Source organism: Oncorhynchus gorbuscha, linkage group LG06, assembly GCF_021184085.1.
Source record: "Oncorhynchus gorbuscha isolate QuinsamMale2020 ecotype Even-year linkage group LG06, OgorEven_v1.0, whole genome shotgun sequence".
In the NCBI taxonomy this organism is placed as follows: Eukaryota; Metazoa; Chordata; class Actinopteri; order Salmoniformes; family Salmonidae; genus Oncorhynchus; species Oncorhynchus gorbuscha.
Genome location: NC_060178.1, coordinates 28,118,065 through 28,138,457, shown reverse-complemented (window position 1 = coordinate 28,138,457; position 20,393 = coordinate 28,118,065). Strand labels below are relative to the sequence as shown.

The window sequence follows — 20,393 nt, the reverse complement described above, 5'->3', positions numbered from 1 at the left end:
CTTAACAGAGAGTCACGGAACACTGTTCGACCTATCCAAGCTAAAAACAGAACTGACTGTAATGTATGCTATGACTGATTTTGAAGGGAAAAGTCCCTCTGATCTCCTTGATTTCCTTAAGCAGAAAAATCTGAATGAGGACATGGGGCAACTTTACACATTGGCATGTGTGACAGTGACTATCCCTGTGTCCACGGCTTCTGTCGAGCGGTCATTCTCGTCCTTATAACGAAATCAAAACGTATTCCAGAAATGCTACTGGACAGACTCGGCTTTCAGCATTAGCCTCCATGTCGATAGGAAATGACTTATTGGTGGAACTAAAACGCACAGATAGACTGTACAACAGAGTCATTGAAGTCTTCTTGAGGAAAGAAAGGAGGAATGATTTTGTGTTCAAATAATCAGTCTTTGGTGAGTAGGCATACAATGCATTTGATTTTTTATTAAATGTGTATGTATGTTTTGCATTTGATTTTGTTAATATTAAATAGCCTATATATTAACAAAATAAAATGGCAAAATGCCTATTTTGCAAATTATTTATTTTCTTTCTTTTATTTTCAGTGAATAGTTATGTGTCTTTATCATCACGGTGAAACTGCTTTGGGTGCGACAATGCGCTGTTTAGTGAACACACTGTATTTTTTTGGGGGGGGGGGGGGGGGGGGGGGACTTAAAGCTCAAGGTTGTGGACCAGAAATGGATAGAAGAAGAATATGAATATAACTCTGTTGCACTCGACTATGTTCTTGCCTATTAGTTGAACTGTATTGTATTGTACTCTTCCCCTGCAATTCTATGAATACAAATGTCAATTTCAAGGTGACGCAACGCCTGGTTATACTGCGTTTCTGTCTAAATGTATAGTGTCTAGAGCCATGGCATCATAATGATGGTAATAAGAGGTGGATTAATTCGGGTGGGACTGTGTAGGACCTCACTGAAGGCCCAGGCCCCAGGCCCACGGCACGCCACTTGCGTTACAGAGGGGTGTTAGCAAACATATGTTAGCGCACATCGCTGGAGAACTGTAAAGCACCCTCTCGGTTTTCAAATCTTCATCCAGACCCCCCTCGAACCGGAACCCCGGCCAGCTCACAGGTCCCTGGGGACATGTTATGAATCTGCAAGTACAGCGCTTATAAATACGCCTACCCCCTCTTCATCACAACCCTGGGGCTGCAGCATGGCACAATGGGCCAGCACTCCATAACCCCACCCCAACATCTCTCCACCACCTCCACTTCCTCACCATCCAGCCCAGTCTGCAGTCCCCACAGATTCCTCTGTGCACACGCGTGCAGGGCCAGGCATGGAGAGGAGAACGCTGTCTGTTCTGTCGATGGCAGCCACAGAGAGCATACAGATTGGAGAACAGCAGACAGAACGTGCTAAATCGATGCCTTCTGTCTGGGATGGGCCGTATGAGAGGGTACCCTATCGATGACTGCCTGCCGTCATGTCTGAGTTAAACCACAGCGCCATGGGCTCTCACATACACAGGCAGACCGTGGTACAACCAATCTCCCTCATGCTCATCCATCAAACCTAAATTATGGCAGTAAGAGATATGTGTAGTGTATAGAAAATGAGAATGTGGAATGTTTATGCACGATATTGGAACAGACAGACAGACAGATAGGGAGAGAGAGAGAGAAAACCCACACAGTATATTCATACAAAAACATAGCCCAAATGCTCCCTCCAGGGGTTCCATGTTCCAGAGAGGGGCAGAAAAGGCAAAGAAAAATTGATGGAGAGAGACAAAGCAAGAGAGAAAGAGAGAAAGAGAGAGGGAGAGCGAGCGAGAAAGAAAGAGAGAGAATAAAGAACAAGAACGAGAGAGATATAACCAAGGTAATGAAGGCAGTTGTTGATAGAGATGTAGGATCTTAATTTGATCACTCTTTTGTAGATGATCATTTGCAGGAAATGCAAACTTGTAGTTGATTCAAGTTTATTCAAAAGGCTTCTAAAGTTTGTAATTTCCACTTTAAAATGATAAACTTGATTTGCCCTAACGAAAAATGTATCAACCCCTACAAAAAAGGTTTCCATTATTTATATTCCACATAATTCACATTTCCTGTTGCTGCATGATTCTTTTCCTCCTGTAGCAAACAGGCTCAAATTACGATCCTACAGCTGTATGCATGCACCACTGTGTTGCTTCCTAGTTGTGTTTGAGAGACAAAATTAACACTAATTACCAAGATTAATATCAATGGTTCAATGTTCCTATTAATGATTATTCCAGTAATTAGAATCAGCAGGATGAAATGAACTGAGGTTAAAATGTTTACAGGTAAATCCAGCTGCTCTCTATGTTCTCTCCTCTGAAATGAGATATACAGCCTGTGGTCTACCCAGGCACTCTGGTTTACACCATTTGGCATGAGGAGAAAGTTTGGCATGTCTCACTGTTCACGCGACGTGGTTAGAGAGATTCTTTCTCCTTTAATCCTCCAAATTGTGTTGGTTTTTCCACAAGGAAAGAATAACATATGCCATGTCCCAGGGAAAAAGACGAGTGACCTTCAAGGGGATTGGGAGATTTGAAATGACATTAGACTAGTTAGAAAGACAATGGCAGATGCATTTACTCAAATACGATATTACTAAAAGACTGCAGTCAAAATATGGTTGTAGGAAATTACTGTAAATGAAGATAAAAGTAAGAAAAATGGCACTGTAAACCCCAGTGAATAGACACTGGATGTCTGTTGTCTGCTCGTGAGAACGAATCAAGTCTCATCATAATAATCATAATTGATATCACCATAAACTAAGATGTAATCTCTCTAAGAAAGTCTCATGTTGAGATCAACAACCATTATTCTATCACCTTGAGCTCCTGTCCTTAGGAAAGTGTGGGCAATTGTAGAGGACATGACATGTCTTTTGTCCACAGTGGCTGAAGCATAGCAGGTTAAACCAGACCACAGTAAGCCGCTACGCTAGCTCCAGCACCAGCCTCAGGCTTGTGGTCGAAGATATACATCTTCTGGGACGCTGTTTCAGCTCTAACTAACCGCATTTGTGGACAATTTACAGTGGTGGATCTCTGTTAAAACCCACCAATAAATGAATCTATGGGGTGTGGGGCTGGATGTCTGCAGGTTGCCAGGCCCAAGATAAATTGCTGCGAGTTTCTGCACCGTCTGGCAATCTTAATCCTCAATAATCAAGGCCAGCAGAGTCAAGAAAAAGAGTTAGAGCACAGACACGTCGGGGCTCAGGCTAAAGAAAAATCCTCGGACCAATATTTCTCCAGCTCTGTGAGCTTACTCCAGTCTCATTCTAAGTCTCTGTTTATGAACTCAGAGTATAGTCGAGACGAGACTAAGGACTGGTTACAAGCACAGAATCGCACCTGCCTTTTCAAGGATCTTTACGCCCAAAGGTTAAAAAGTACCTCAGTTTATCAACAGGTTAGGTAAGGCATAAGATTCATAAGACTGACACAAGCCGGAGGGAATGTGATGTGACCCAGACTCATGAGATTACAAACAAACTGTTAGATGCTAGCCTGCCTAAGCATCCTCTGAGCATCTTCTCAGATAAGTGTCCATTTCATGAGCAGGGGGAGAGCATCATGGCATGATTACAACACGGCAAATGTCAGATATTCTTCATCCCCACTTACCATCTGCTGTGAGGGTCGATTGGAAAATGCTGACCCTCATCAGTAGCAGCCCTCTCTCTTGCCACCGAAAGACAGAAATTCTCTGACCTCTAAAAATATGGCACAAGTTACAGCACCCAGCCAACCAATCAGCATCCAGGGCCATGGCAGCGGGGCAGACAGACACTTCTCCTCGAGCCAAGAGTTGACAGGAGTGTGGTTTATTTAAGCGAGGCAGAATAAAATAGATTTGCTATGACAAAGAGAAAGACACCGCTGGGCTGTGTCAAATTACTGCAGGAGGCATGAATTATTCATCTGCAAAATACACTGGATCAAATGTTGAGGAGGGATTAAGGCTAGTGAGGATTGTTAGTGTCTATAAAAACCCCTGACACGGGCACGTGAATAGGTTTGCTCTCCCGCTCCCCCGCTCCATGTGTACATGTGAACAGCATGCCCCCTTGAGCTACACGGTTTCACCTGCTTTTATCCTCCAATGCCTCGTTTCCAAGGTGTTAAACATGTCTATCTGATTTCCCGGGGCACAGACAGCAGCCTCACACCGTGCTGCCCCTGCCCAACCTAGCAAGCACCTTCTTCATGTGCACAGGCAGTTGGTTTCCACAGAAATGCCAGGGAGCCAGGCAAGCTAATCCCTCCGCTGTGGCAAAGATGGATGTGTCAGTCCGCATCCATCCATCTGTTGGTGCCCCCTATCTGTCAGCTCCCAGTATCTCCTATCTGCAAGCAAAATGAATGCCACGGTGGGTCTGAATGAGGGTGGTCAGCTTGACAGAAACCCCTGAGGCCAACGCCCAGATAACTCCAGGAGCTTTGGAGATGAATTGCAGGAGCTTCACATGAGATGGAGCCACAATGCAATTTTGCCCAGCAGTCCAGATACAGTATATGAAGGTAGGAGGGGGGCAGGACAGTTAGCTGGGAGCTTTCAGTCAGATAACCTCCCAGTGAAATCTGACCAATACTAACAGCAGGCCCGGTGAGATCCAGAGAGGATTACAGCAGTGGAGTGAACAAGAGGAACAAAGCCACACTCATCCCTGTGTGTCATCCCTGTTTATGAGGAAGCATCAGATCCTGAGTGGACTAAAGCCTCCATCTTGGTTCTGACTATGTCTCCCTCAGGCAGACCTTGAGGCCACAGCCCTCGCAGCCCTACTGGTGGCACATGCCAACATCCTTCCGCCACAGCCTTTCTTTTTCTCCACGAAAACATCAAGTCACCTGGGGACAATTCCCAGACCACAACAGAATACAGATGACCTTTTGTGACCAGATCCGATGGGTAGGTTATTTATCGACTGAGCTCTCTGTTGACTCTATTGAATAAAAGTGCCAGTGGACATGCTATATAATATTATAAACTAGGTGGTTTGAGCCCTGAATGCTGATTGGCTGACAGCATTGATATATCAGACCGTATACCACGGGTATGGCAAAACATGTATTTTTACTGCTCTAATTACATTGGGAACCAGTTTCTAATAGCAATACGGCACCTCAGGGGGTTGTTGTGTGTATATATATATATATATATATATACCAAACTACCAAACTTCCTCTGGCCTTATTGCTTAAGTATACAATAGCCACTTATTGAACACTGCTTAAGATACAAGACACTGTATACAGTACATGTAGTATTTGTAAAGAGATGGCAATCAAGAAGAACCGCTAAGTGTTTGTTAAACATACTCAAATTAAGCATCTCCCAAGACGCATTGCTCATAGAACGGGGTCAGACACTTTCCATGTTCCTCTTGAAGATCCTTAGGCAACCCCAGGGTCAGAGACTGGAGCCAGCAGCTAACACATGAGGCGGGCGAACAGGCGGGCGAGCGTGAAGCAACAGACAGGAAAGAAACACAGACTAATGAAACAGACTATCTGGGGTATTTATTTCAGGGTGAAGAAATTAATAAGCATGAAAAATAATAATCCTCAACACATTGCAGGCCAAATGCAATGATTAATGAAAAAACTGCCGACCCAATTATTTCAGGCAGAACAAAAGGCAACGGTAAAGATTGTTGAAAGGGTAAACAATGGGGAGAGCCTGGCTGGCTGTGCGCAAACAACTCAGACACAATTAAACCCACGCTGGCTGCATCTGCTCCCAGAGCCCTGCCTGGTGCACTATCACGCTGACACAGCGTGCTGCAGGCCTAGCATGGGAGGAGCAGTGGAACCTGGGCTGTTTACCTGGCTAATGCCCAGACAGCAGTGGCCAATCACTTTCCTCTGTTGCTTTACCGACTGCTGGGAGATCAGCAGATGCTTTCAAGGCCAGATGAGTCACAAAGCACAATAAAAAACACCATGATGTTATTAACTCATTTATTACCCAGTCCCTGCAGGATTCTGCAATCACATTTTCTAAAATCAACAATTCCCTGCATATTATGCGAGGGCTTGAAAATTTGATCAATCCCGGCACTATTTCCGCGTAAAACAGTCAAATCATAGCAACATTATTGCATATAATTGACCCATTACCACAGTACAAAAAGAGGAGTAGCAAATTTCAACCAATAATGTCAATAAACCTTTTTCCTCGTCAGCGTATTTTTGCAAAACAATCATTGCGAAATGTCAGAATATCCGCAGCAAAATCAAGCATTTATGCTTGCAAATATCACAAGAAAATCCTGGAGGGACTGCTTTTATTAGCATTGGCTTAAACTACTAAAGGTCATATTTGTGAGCTTCTACAAATCACATGTTCTTTTGTATAGATGGGATTCAAAGGATGATACAGCAGTGTTTCCCAACCCTGGTCCTCCAGTACCCCAAGTACACCGTTTTGTTGTAGCCCTTGACAAACGCACCTCATTCAACTCATTGAAGGCTTGATGATCAGTTGACAAGTTGAATCAGGGTTACAATACAAATGTGTACTGTTGGGGGTACTCGAAGACCAGGGTTAAGAAACATTGTGCTAGAAGACGGATTGGACCAGAGAAGGTTCATGCCAACACTGTGTTTTAAATAGGTCTTATGTGAGTTGAAGCACAGCCAGACTGTGGATTGACACAGGAGGCCAAGATGAACAATTCAGAACAATTCTGATAATGACACGCTGCCGGAAGAGTGCATTACATTCCATTATGGCGTCCTACAAAGCCTGACACATCTACACACACACACAGGCAGGCAGACGAGCAGGGAGAGACCCCTGGCCAAATCCACCCCGTGCTACGCCCAAACAGATAAATACTGCTCACGTCAGCTGCTCTGCATGTTTAGGTCTCCTAATGGCTCTGTGTACCTCGCCTGGCAAAGAAAAACAAATCCTCAGGTATCAAATGTGTCATAAAGACTGACCAGGAACCCAACAAGTGCAATAATGTTGGCTAGATCATTAATGGGGGAGAAAAGCACCACGAGCATTCTCTCCATTTCTCAGTCTGACCTTCTCTCTCTTTCTTTCTATTTTGTCGCTCTCCCTTTCTCTCATTCTCTCCAGTCCTCTTTCCTACTCTCCTCTAATTTTCTGGTTTATTAGGAGTAGGTTAAATAGCCTGTCCTCAGCTCCTACACACAGCCATAAGGTGAAGGGGCCACAATGACAGAACCTCTCTGTTACTTCCTACAGTAGATTTATACACAGTCCTCACAACAAAAGGGCCACAGAGGCCAAGGCACTTCTGGGCCTTGTTAGACAGGCCCTTGATTGGCTGGTCAGACAAACTGAGAGCAGGCTCTTGTCACACATGAGAGCATCTGCTTAGTCCTGTAACATTACCCTGCTCTCATCTCATTCAGCAGAGCTGAGTGGTTTGATCCGCTTACCCCACCGCCACAGGAGTAAATAGAAACACTGAGGAAAATGTCAACAAGACGCTTTGTGATGCTAAAAGATACATCTGATTAAATATGCTCCCAATTTACCTCTAGCACCAAGCCACAGCTTGACAGGAGAAGCAGAGATAATGAAAACACAGACACGCCACTTACCTGATCATCGCCAAAAACCGGTAGCTTTTCGAACTTCAGATGAACACTCCCAATATGAAACCAGTCCAGAGGAATCAGGTAGGCCTCATTTTTTTTAAATTCCCAATCATCTACGTTGCTAGTTCAGGTGGTGTTCAATCTGACATGCCATGTTTTCTAATATTCATAAATTGCACAAATAAAGACTAGTTATGGAGAGAAATCTATTTGGAAATTGTCGTTTGATGTGGACCAATTCTGTGGCTCATGCTGGGGGCGGGACATAAAGTATTAATGGTTACCATAATCCACCATATTTACTACAATATTCAATCTTCTGCCTTCAAGCTAGGTTTCCTTTGACACATTGCTGCTGGCGTGCGTGACAAAAGGATTTTTTTGCCACAATTGTGTTCTCATGAGCCTTGATGTTACTTAGGAAGAGTGCAGTACCTTCAGAATGCATTCATACCCCTTGACCTTTTTTGTTACAGCCTGAATTTTTCTCTCACCCATCTATAAACAATACCGCATAATGACAAAGTAAAAAAATGTTTTTAGATTTTTTTTGCAAATGTAATTGAAAATCAAATACAGAAATATGTAACTTACATAAGTATTCACACCCCTGGTTCAATACATGTTAGAATCACCTTCGGCATAGATTACAGCTGTGAGTCTTTCTGGGTAAGTCACTAAGAGCTTTGCACACCTGGATTGTACAACATTTCCACATTATTCCTTCCAAAAATCTTCAAGCTCTGTCAAATTGGATTTTGATCATTGCTAAACATCCATTTTCAAGTCTTGCCATATATTTTTTAAGCCGATTTAAGTCAAAACTGTAACAAGGTCTCTCAGAAACATGTCATCTTGGTAAGCGACTCCAGTGTAGATTTGGCCTTGTGTTTTAGGTTATTGTTCTGCTGAAAGGTGAATTTGTGTCCCAGTGTCTGTTGGGAAGCAGACTGAACCAGGTTTTCTTCTGAGATTTTGTCTGTGCTTAGGTCTATTCTCTTTCTTTTTTATCCTGTACAGACTTCCTTCTCTTCACTTTGTCACTTATGTTAGTATTGTGGAGTAACTACAATGTTGTTGATTCATCCTCACTTTTCTCCTATCACAACCGTTTCCTTCCTCTCCGGCAAACTGATTTAGGAAGGACGCCTGTATCTTTGTAGCGACAGGGTGTATTGATACACCATCCAAAGTATAATTGATAACTTCTCCATGCTCAAAGGGAAATGTAATGTCTGCTTTTTACATTTTTACACATCTGTGTTTGAAATTCCCTGCTCGACTGAGGGACCTTTCTGTGTGGGGTACAGAGATGAGGTAGTTATTTTAAAAAATCATGTAAAACACTATTATCACACACAGAGTGAGTCCATGCAACTTATTTTGCGACTTCTAAGCACATTTTTACTCCTGAACTTATTTAGGCTTGCCGTAACAAAGGGGTTGAATTACTTATTGACTCATGACATTTCAGCTTTTAATGTCTAATTAATTTGTAAACATTTCTTAAAACATAATTCCACTTGGACATTATGGGGTTTTGTGGGTAGGCCAGTGACACCTGTGCGTCAATCTAAGGAACATAATAAAAAATCCCCGTCGAAATCCGTCAGTTTAAACTAGAGATTTGCATGGGCTGCGCCTCAATACTTTGCATCCGCCTACGTCAGCCTGCTGCGTCTGCGGAGGAAGGTGGTGGAGCTACAGCATTTGTCAGACCATGAGACATCCAGAAAATCTGTCTTCTCTGAAAACACATGTGGCGTCCGAACGGTTTGGCGTCCAACTATTACGACCAGTCTATGGAAAGGGGAGACTCTCACGAACACAGTGTGTGTCCCCCCCCCCCCCCCCCCCCCCATTTTGCTCTGCGACCCCCACAAGTGTCACGGGACTCGTCTGAAGGTAACCCATACAAACAAATGTAAGTATGTAGGTAGTTTTGTGTCCCAAAAATATCCCTTTTGACTGTCTTTTCTGTCATTTATGAATTTGTTAGTCAATGTGTTTCTGAGACTTTTAGAAGTGTTTTAATCAATTTAAAATTCAGACTGTAACAAGAAAATATGAAAAAGTCAAGGGGTGTGAATACTTTCTGAAGGCACTATAAATCACCATATGAAGGCACAATAATGATATTCATGAAAACAAATGACAGCATAATCTAATTGAAGGTGAAACCATGGCACCTTTGTTTCACTCTGTGTCCCCAAGTGTTGACTCCTACTGTACTGTTTGTATATAGGTAGCTAGTATTGGAGGATTAGTGATAAGGACAAAAGCTGAAAAACCTTACCTAATACTCCAAGCCGATAGTTCACTGTGATGACGATAACATTGCCGTAACTTGCCAAGATGCTGCCGTCAAACATATTCCCAGTGCCCTCCATGTAGGATCCCCCATGGATGAATACCATCACAGGCTTAGGGCTGCCGCTTTCACGGATGTCTGCAAGAAGGGGAAGGAAATTATTAAAGGACAAATTAAAGCCGACAGCTGGAGATGCAATCTGAATTGTGGACGCTTTGCCTTTCTCATAATTTGTGGCACATTGACTTTGTTTTGAGACTATTTCTGGTTTGCACGACAGATAGTTCATTTTCTACGTGACAAGTATGACATGTTCCTGGTGATTGAAAATTGAAAATTAATCCTATTTTTTAGTTTCAGGAAATTTTATGGGCTGTTTTTAATTTTCGGAGGGCCAATAAACTGTCAGCATTAAAGAAGAGCAGAGATTCAAATTGACATTTCAATTTATGCGGCACAAAAATCTAGTTTTAATCTAATAAAACAGATTGAACCTAAATGTTTTCACAAACATTCTTGAAGAAAAGTTTTTAATTACATTTCAGACATCCAACGTTTTTCCCTTTAACAATGTGTTATGCTTACTGAACTTTGCATAATGATTTCAGCTCAACTGATGCTGTCCAGAGTCTTTACAAAGGAGGACATCTAGATTGGGCACTGGGTTCGAATTAAATGGGGGATAGGGATACAAAAAAATGGCTTCCGATTACTTTCATCTTTCATAAAAGCAGAAAGGCTTTTCATCTTGAGTGCAAAATGTCCACATACATGTTCAATATCTCATTGATGTTTGGTGTTGGGGGACTCACTTGCAAGAGGTCTCAGTGCTGAGGAAAGTAATTAAATAGTAACAAAATAAAAGAATAGAATTTTCCAAAAAGCCTTCTCTTACGGCAAAAAAAAATGAGGCCGTATTTGCAGAATCCAGGCCCTCTCTCTGTTCTTTTAGTTGATTTTCTTCCTCCCACTCTATCTTTCTTGTTCTCGATCTCTCTCTCTCTCTCTCTCTTTATCTCACTCTCACTCACATTTCCAGTGAAAGTGAAGGCTCCTACAGAGGAGTAGAGAAGGAAGGAAAGGCCAGGACAACTCTCATCTTCTCTTCCTCAGTAGGCAATGCACCACAACTCCTATATTATTGATTAGGACTGAGCAGCTGCAGAGTGTGTGTGTGTGCGCAAAAACATAAGTTAGTGGGAGAAAAGAGAGGGAGACAAGGAGAGAAAGAGAGCTCCGAAGGAAAAATCTTGATTATTTTCTGAAATTGCACATCAGAATCCTAACATCTTCCATTCACGTTGATTAATTACTTTAAATCGCAGAATATGATTTGATTTGATTTGAATAGCAGCTGTATTCATGCAAGTGTGTAAACTAGTGATGCATTGAGACAGGAGAGTAATACCTGATCTCTCTCGATAGTTACAAACAGAACAGCAAGGCAATTTATTAAATCTGTCAAATAAAACTAGAAATTAAGACTAACTGGAAAGATTCTGTGTCTGTCTGTGTAAATGCATGCATACATCTGTGCATGAGAGAGATTCTTACAGTAACTTGTGTCGCCCCTCTCTGTCTCTTGTGCGGGTGCCAGCAGCAGATTAAAGTGACACACATCTGGCCACAGAGGGTTATGGCCGTGGTGTGTAGAGTACTGGATTTCCATTACATAATGCATGTCATTCACTGTCCTTTCTGCTGTTTGTTCTTTTGTTCACTTCAGCTTTGTGAGTGGCAAAAAAAGCAAGTGTACATTCACATTTCTTTGGAGGGATTCCAGGCTTCTCTGACCAAGGTCCAAGAATTGTAAACCTCCATAAATGAGGAATAGAAGCCAGGGAATTATGTGTGCTGGCGTGACGGAGTTAAGAACGTACAGGAAGCTCACTCCACAGCTAGCTTGAAATATCGCAGTTGGAGCTATTGAATGAAGATATTTTTCAATGGCTCACACAGTTGGTGCGTTGTCAATGAGGGTGGTCACGTGTGTCTGCGAGCAGAGGATCACTGGTCCGAACGCGGTATAAGGGCAGGGACAGAAGAATAAGCTATACTGTTAGCAGCACACTGACGTCTGTTTCACTGGTGCCGTCAAGCCAGGGTCGCTCGCTGTGTGGTAAGTTTAGAAGGGGTGGTGGAAACTATACGGTTAGCAGCACACTGGCATCCGTTTCACTGGCTTTTGAGATTCAATGGCAATTTGGTCTAAACTCGGCCTACTAATCACAGGCTTCTTTCATGCATGCTACGTGAACACCATGGCGCGCTAGGCTCGTCCTAGCTGGAGGTAAATGGAGACAAGGTACAGCGTAAGTGAGGACAGGTGCATTCCTATAAAGATGCTCACATGACAGAAGACAAGCTGCAGAAGCAATGCACTGCAATGCCACCCGTAATATCTGTATGACCTTGCAGACAAGATATAAAGAGAATGTCCCTGTAATAATCCTCCGGAGGACCAAAGCTTCCAGCCATTACAAATCCACGGGTGTGTCGGCAGCTACAAAGAACGCCACATCTTACATTCCATGACATGGAGAGGTTCCATGGTTCCAATGGTTCCATTGTTTTTGTTTGACTTCATATCTCTGTTGTGGCTATAGGTTACACGTTGAAAGAGCACTATCAGTGAGACAGCAAGCCGATTGGTCCTTGGAAAACTTAATTCACAGATCTCAGTGCGTTGGTTTTCACAACATATTGTCTTCTGTCTCAGAGATGATTATTCATATGCCCTGGATTCTTTATCAAGTGAATAGGCTACTTGAGAGGCTTGCTGGGATTTCACTGTATATGTGTGTGCCTTCTTTAATCTTTTGATGTGTGTACTCAGCAAATCGCAAGTTGCTGCAGATCAAAGATAGCTGTTGCATTTCTCGTTTAGTTTTCCGTAATTGGTGTTTATTTCACCAGATTATACAGGAGATGTACATTATTAAGGCTGTGTTCTGTCATTAAGTAGGAAGATCCCTTTCTCACTCCCTCTTTGAATACATTCATTTGTGGTTATTAGAGTACTTTATTCTGTTTTATTACTTTTCAGTGAGGAACCCCTTTTATATTTGTCAATTTCAAATTGTGGCCTTGATCACAAGGCTTATATCACTGTGCCATAATGTACTTGAATTTGTGTAAAATAGTGATGAAGAGGCCTCATTAATAAGAAGGAACTTTGTGATCAACATGTTGCAAGTCATTGCCCATAACAATCCAGGAACATCCATACATGTTGCATAGGAAACTTATTTTTTTTAATATAACACAACTGAAGGTGACTTGTGTTAGTATTGATCGGGTTATCCAATTCCCCAGGGTTGCAATGGTATCTTTTATTTTAGAAAAAAAGAGTAGAGCTTTAAAAAAATCATGCAAAAATGTATTAAGATTTGATTGAAGGGTTAATAGTCTCTTTTAGGTGGGATGCAACATGTAAAAAAAAAAATCAATAAAAAGAATTCAAGCAAAAACCTACGTTAGATTATTAACGATTACGTACTCTGGAATGACGGGAGACATTAAACATACTCTTAAAACATCAAGCAAAAAAGACAAAACAAATCCAGCAAAAATGACGAAGAAAAAAAATCTTCAATAAAAAAAGAAAAAAAGGACAAGAAATGTAAGAAAAACAAAGAAGAAAAATTTGAGAGTTCCTTGTCATGCAAATCAGTTTGGCATCAAAAAATACCTTCATCCTCCACCCCGTCATTATCATCTAAATCATCATTGTGTTTCTTTGTAAGGGGACCTAGGATCAAGAATGGAGAAGATGGAGGAAACAGAGAATACAAGAACACACAAACCTTATAAATGCTCGAAAGAAAAATACATCTTAAGTGATTTTCCCTGTGAAAAATCAGACTGAAAGAGAAGAATGTAAACAATATGATACACATTTGTGGAGCTTGGTAGTAGGACTTTTGTTCAAGTCCTGTACAAGAAAGTTTTTCAAAATAGGACTGTTTCTTTCAAAAAGATTCAAGAATGTAAGATAAGTCCTTTTCAGTAAAACAGAAAGTGTATTTTCAGAACAAAGCTTTACCTCATGTCATTATCACCCCTCTATCACAATTTTTCAAGTAAATTGACAATCATATAATTAACTGTTCTTGATTACTCCTAAGAAGCCAATGACTATATCCTCTGCATCATTTTGACTCAACATGTAAGGACATTTTTGGGGGTGTCTTGTAAAATTAAGTTCCAATAAGTAGCGCACGTCTGCAAATTTTCATGGAGATTGAATGTGCTAAAAGATAATTCCCTAAGATTGAATCACAAGTGGACTCAACAAATATAAAACAATCTCACCCTTTTGAAGGAGAGAGGACTTATGCAAAATAGAAGCTAAATTAAGTAATGTCATTGCAGGATCACAGCAGATCACAGATTGCAGGATCATAGCAGATCACACGGTGCAGGATCACAGCAGATCCCACAGCGCAGGATCACAGCAGATCACACAGCGCAGGATCACAGCAGATCACACAGCGCAGGATCACAGCAGATCACACAGCGCAGGATCACAGCAGATCACACAGTGCAGGATCAGAGCAGATCACACAGTGCAGGATCACAGTGCCAAGTGGATGAAGTCATTCCAAACACACAGAGAGGTTAATTTGCTTCATTGTCTCTTATAGGTTCCATTATATAACAGGGAATAGGTCAGAGACTGCAGCAGAGTAAACCAAGACAGGATTCATTTAGAGAGAAACAGCACATAATCTACAGTAATGGACTGTAATACAAACACGACACAGATGGACAAACAGACAGACAGGCATACAGAGAGACAGACGGGCACACGCGTGCACACACACACACGCACACTACAAGGTTGACAAAGCTGTAGTCTAGACACATGCAAGCCTCCATTAGGGTCAAGCATGTGCAAGCAGAGAGCAGCAGAGGCAAGAGTGAGAGACAGTATGGCTAATGAAAGAAGCCTTCACACACACACCACTCAAAGTCATTCTGCCTATGATCATGCTCCAACATGACCATACAGCACAGCAGATCAAAAAAAAAGGGAAGTAATGCGAGGCAGGGATGAGAGGGGGGGAAATCGAAATGCTCTGTTTTCTATTTCATTCTATAAAAATAGTCCAGACACGTATTTTTCCCATGTCTTGTAGCCAGAACAGAACTCGAGAGGGAATAGCATGACAACACTTTCATTTCTAGCAGCGTTCTGGAGAAGAAAAACATTTGACGTTAACATCACGTTTCACCCAGCAGGGTTGATGAGATTGATTTTGTGAAATACATAGCAAAAAGGGAAACAGTTACCAAAATAAAGCCTGTATGGTAAATGAATTGAGATGCTGGAGCAGTGTCCTGCAGTGTCCTGTGACATGACTGTGACATGTCCCCTAACTGAGGGGATGGTTGGATTATATCAGTCAGGACAGCAATTTCAATAAATTCCCTCTATTTCCAGAAATCCTCCAACCGGGATTTCAGGAAAAACCAGGGAATATATTAAAAGTTCCCAGAAATTGCAACCCTAAGCATGACAGCATGCTGTCAGCATCACATGTCACAACTAAACTCCAAGTGACTGAGGGGCAGGCCCCACACAATGACCTCTCAACCCGTTCTGACCCCCTTGGAGAACTCAACACTTGTGTGTCACACCTGGCTCCACTGCACTGATTAGAGAGGCTCTCTGATTTTCTGTCTTTCCCAGTCTTTATTGTCTCTCTCTGTCCCTTGACCTCTGTCTACCTCTCTCTTCCTTTCTTTCCTCTGTCTCTCCATCTGTTTGACTGGTAACCTGTCTGCCTGTGTTGCTGTCTCTGTCCCTGTCCCCCCCCCCCCCACTCTCTGCCTGTCTTACCAGTGATGCTGTCTCCCAGTCAGATGGTAGATTTATTACTGTAGCCTAGCTCTTACACACCCTTTCTAAATTAATTTCCATATCCCTCTTTCTGACGATATTGATTTGTGTTCATCTCTGAATGACAAAGTGCAACTTCATGCTCGAGCACTCTGTAATGCAGGAAAACAGGTGGGCCAGTGCAGCGTGCAGCAGGCGGCCGACTCCAGGGATACTAGCGCCCTTAACACTTTAATAGACTATGAACCCCGAGGCTCCAGCCAGATGAGGTAATTAATGCTTAGAGCTCAATCTATCTCACATTGTGCACATTACGACACATTCGTCAAGTATCTTAGACCTATGAAATGGAAACAAACCAACTCAATCATAGATTTGACCATTAAAACAATAGGATCTCAGTCTATAACATACAAAAGTTAATAAATCTGGGGATTATGCACGGACCTCTGATACAGTACTGATTATAAAACGTATTTTTCCAAGTATAAATATTTCCCATCCCTTGATAAATTACTGAATGTGTCTATGGTGAAATAAATATGCTGAAATATTTCATTCAATGCAGGCGGTGCCATAACATGTTGATCATGAGCAGAATACAAAAGAATCTATCTTTCATATGTAGTCCAACAGCACAATAACCTATCTTTGACTATGCAGCCAATTACAGGGCTCACAGCTCTGTAGATCTCTTTGAGTAATGACACTATGGACTAGGACACTACTGACAACTTCCACCCATGTAATGTGCAGTTGGCTCTCAGACAGACAGACAGACAGACAGACAGACAGACAGACAGACAGACAGACAGACAGACAGACAGACAGACAGACAGACAGACAGACAGACAGACAGACAGACAGACAGACAGACAGACAGACAGACAGACAGACAGACAGACAGACAGACAGACAGACAGACAGACAGACAGATTCACACTTTCAAAGCAGAAACAATAACACAGCTCCCAGACAAATTCTCTGTTGTACGGCTGGGGATGATTTGACTGCGTTAACTTTCTAAAACAGTATAGTAACCTCAACCTGCACTCAGCGTTAAGCCAGCAACTAAACCAGGTATGCAGCTCTCCAGTGCTCTGTACTCAAACTATAGGCTTACAGACAGGCAGGGTAGACCATGTGACTACCACGTGCTCTGCAGAAGAAAAGCATCCTCTGGCTAACACTTCGTGATGTGTCGCAGAGTATACATCCAGTACAACAGATGACCCTCTCAGCTGTCTGCCTGCCTGTGACAAGGCTTCTCACACATGTAGGCTAACACATCGAGCCCAAGGCAACCAACCAGACCATATGGAACAAAAGTCTCGGCAACCGCCCTGATTTTCCCTCAGTTCCAACCCAGCACCCTGGCTGTCCTACTGTCTTACTACACATTTGAACTGCACTGTTGGTTAAGGGCTTGTAAGTAGGCATTTCACCATAAAGTCGACACTTGCTGTATTCGGCACATGTAACAAAAATATGAGATCCTACTACTGGTCACGTCTGACAGGGAGAGCGAGAGCATCAGCTACCCTCGTAGAGGGGAGACATACTATATTAAAAAGTGTGACATCTAAAGTACAGTATGAGGGGGAAAAGATGGCGCTTGTATGCTTTCTCTTTTGTTGACCAATTGCCACAGAATTGACCAAGATGGGACTGATTTTACATCCTGACCTGTCATATACAGTACAAAGCAGTTGTATCAGGAATCAACAGGAATCATCAGGAATCATCAGGAATCAACATGACTAAACCCTTTTACTCTCTTTGCAAAGCATCCCTGTCTTTTCTGTTTGCTTTCTTCCATGCAGCTGCTAGTGAGATAATCTAAGTAGGATAGTGTATAGGCACAGTGTTAGATCTGCCGTCAATCATCATTTCTTTCTTCAAAAATCATTTGTAACCTTGCCAGCATGAATATTTCACCAAGATTCATACGTATACTTTTATATAGATAAATATTCTCCACATGTACTGCTCACTGTGTAATACTGTGTAACATCAGTCACAAATGGTAACAACAGGAGTCTCATAAATATTTGATTCCCGTAACACGGCTGACATTCTAATGACTGTCAACAAGGGTCTCTGGACCCAACGAAAAAGGTTATGATGCTGGGTTTCAAATATCAGTAGTGAATTCCAGCAAAAAGATAGGTTATTTTCTTGGAAACCCCCCTTAGGGAGAGCAGAGAGGACCTGGGGACCCAAATGTCACAGCGCCTTTGGATTGTGAAGGTGCTGGTGCTCATTAGAGCCAGCCACTGACAGGATCTAAAGGCAGGTAACATCGGTGTGTGTGTGTGTGTGTGTGTGTGTGTGTGTGTGTGTGTGTGTGTGTGTGTGTGTGTGTGTGTGTGTGTGTGTGTGTGTGTGTGTGTGTGTGTGTGTGTGTGTGTGTGCGTGCGTGCGTGCGTGCGTGCGTGCGTGCGTGCGTGCGTGCGTGCGTGCGTGCGTGCGTGCGTGTGTGTGTGTGTGTGTGTGTGTGCGTGTGTGTGTGTGTGTGTAGCGGGGGGTTCATTAGGAGCTGTCAAAATGATAACAGGGACATAGAAAATGACACACCTAGTAATGAGCACCCTTCCTATTGAGGGGAAGTTGACAGGGGAGAGGGTCAGCAACTCAGCCCCCCGCCCCGCTGCAAGGAGCACACAGAAATATCAATCATTTGATGGAGCAAGTAGCTTTGCTATTGGCCAAGCCGGTCTGCGCAGAACCTTTCAGAACTTGATCATTTGATCATGAAGAGTGGCATCTCCATTCGTAAGCACCAGGACCAGTTAGATAGAGTATGACCGATTATCCAGCAGAGCAAAATATTGACCCAATTAAAAGTGCAGATACAGATGGTGCTAATTGTACTGGAGTCACAAGATGTAGTATTGGAAATATGATAATGATGATTTCTTATCGATGCTTCCTATTCTCATGGATTATTATGTCCTACTCTGCAGAAATAGTTATTTCTTATCAATCTACCGTATGTTCTCTCACTCATAACCCAGTCTACATACACAGTCCTGTCAATGCCTTTCTCCTCCAGGCCTACTAAGGCGAGTACATTTTTCAGCAAATACAGACATATTTATTTGATACGGTAGCAAGTCAGGCAACGTCTTTTTGGTGCAGATTTTTTGCATCCCCTCACTATGAAGAATGCTTCATTTATATCCCAAATCACTTTGATAGATCAAAAGGACATGAGAAAATCAAGTGTGGAAATGGCTGTGGTTGAGTCAGATGTCGCCCTAAGGTTTAGCATGTGAAATCCGCCATGGATACAAAGACCAAACAAGGAATTAACTCAAAACTGAGCTAATACCCCTCAATAAAACAACCTTCATGAGTCTAACTTTTTGCATGATCTGCTTATGTAATTCTGTCATTGCCAGGGATGCAGCCTGCTGAAATTGGTTTGGTTCCTTTACTCTCAAATTGGACCTTTCATGTCACAGCTATAAGGAGATTCTGAGGGATTCGACTTAACTTCCAGTAACAGTTACTCTGACAGGTTGTATTGCTCTGTCTCTCCCCCACTGTGTCTCGTCTTTTTGGGGGCTTGTAAGTAACCTATTGTATTTGGTGCATGTGACAAATACAGTCTGTCTGCTTATCTCTCTCTGTTTCTCTCACTTTCTTATTCCAGTTTCAGTTGATGCTGAGAGTGATTCAGGAGGCTCACCTTCAAACAGCTCAAATCTACCTACATCCTGACACCTGTAAACTTCCCCACTCACTAGCACCACCAAATCCAACATGCAGGTGACCAATGCACCTGCTTCAAAAACAAAACGATATGGTGTTATACTAGCTGGATGCACTAAGACTCCAGATGTGTTGTACTCTGACAGGAGAGGGACAGCCATGGTTCATCAGGGTTATAGCCCAGGACCCCAACATGACACGGAGAACGTAGCGGGCTTCCGAGACCAGGCCTCAGCAAGGCAATGGATGATTGGGAAAGAGGGATGTTCAAAGAGACCCCGTTACCAGCGGGAGAGCAAACGGGCTAATGTGCCACCGGATTCTATTTTCAAATCATTTCAATTTCAAAGTGCTGTAATACCATATGTGGCGGGGATGAAAGAGAGGACTGCAGTGCGTTGCTCAGCTCTGCCATCAACATCCCTCAACCCCAGCCCTCCTCTCCTCTCCTCTCAAACAGCACGTCAGCAGAATTAGGCATTATTTCCCAGCTCCAAAATTAATGCAAACATGTTCTCTTTCTCTCTTTTTGTAGTGCGTGCCTTTGATGTGGACTTGCAAGTTACTAATGTAGCTTTGAATCAATATTTCAATCTCTCCCATCCAATGAACCGGTATACATCCTACTCGAACTCACAAAATGGAATTTGGAAGTACATTTTTTTTTAAATCACAAAAACTAATGCAAGGTTGTTTTTTGTTGTTGTTTTGAACATAAGTTACAGATTTAGGTAATAATACTAATCATTATCATTATCATCATCATAATTCAAACCAGACCTCTGTCAATGGACACAAGTACAAGCTGTAAGCATAACAGTGTTGCAGACTAGGGCTGAATATTTTCCTGGTATTTCACAAATGTTCCATCCCAAGAATAAATCCCTTTTCTCCCGGATAACCTGGTATTTCCC

At 42.5% G+C, this 20,393-nt stretch overlaps 1 protein-coding gene across 3 annotated transcripts in view; it reads right to left on the bottom strand.

The window, feature by feature from the left end:
* Window positions 1-20,393, bottom strand: part of LOC124037791 (neuroligin-1-like) — a 355,732-nt gene that overhangs the window by 189,510 nt on the left and 145,829 nt on the right. For 2 of the 3 annotated variants that reach the window (XM_046352855.1, XM_046352854.1), the window contains exons 3-4: window positions 13,609-13,668; window positions 9,903-10,055 (exon numbers count right to left, since the gene is read on the bottom strand). In XM_046352855.1, coding sequence (XP_046208811.1) covers window positions 9,903-10,055; window positions 13,609-13,668 — 213 coding nt within the window. The remainder of the gene's footprint in view (window positions 1-9,902; window positions 10,056-13,608; window positions 13,669-20,393) is intronic. The other variant, XM_046352856.1, reaches the window with a different exon arrangement.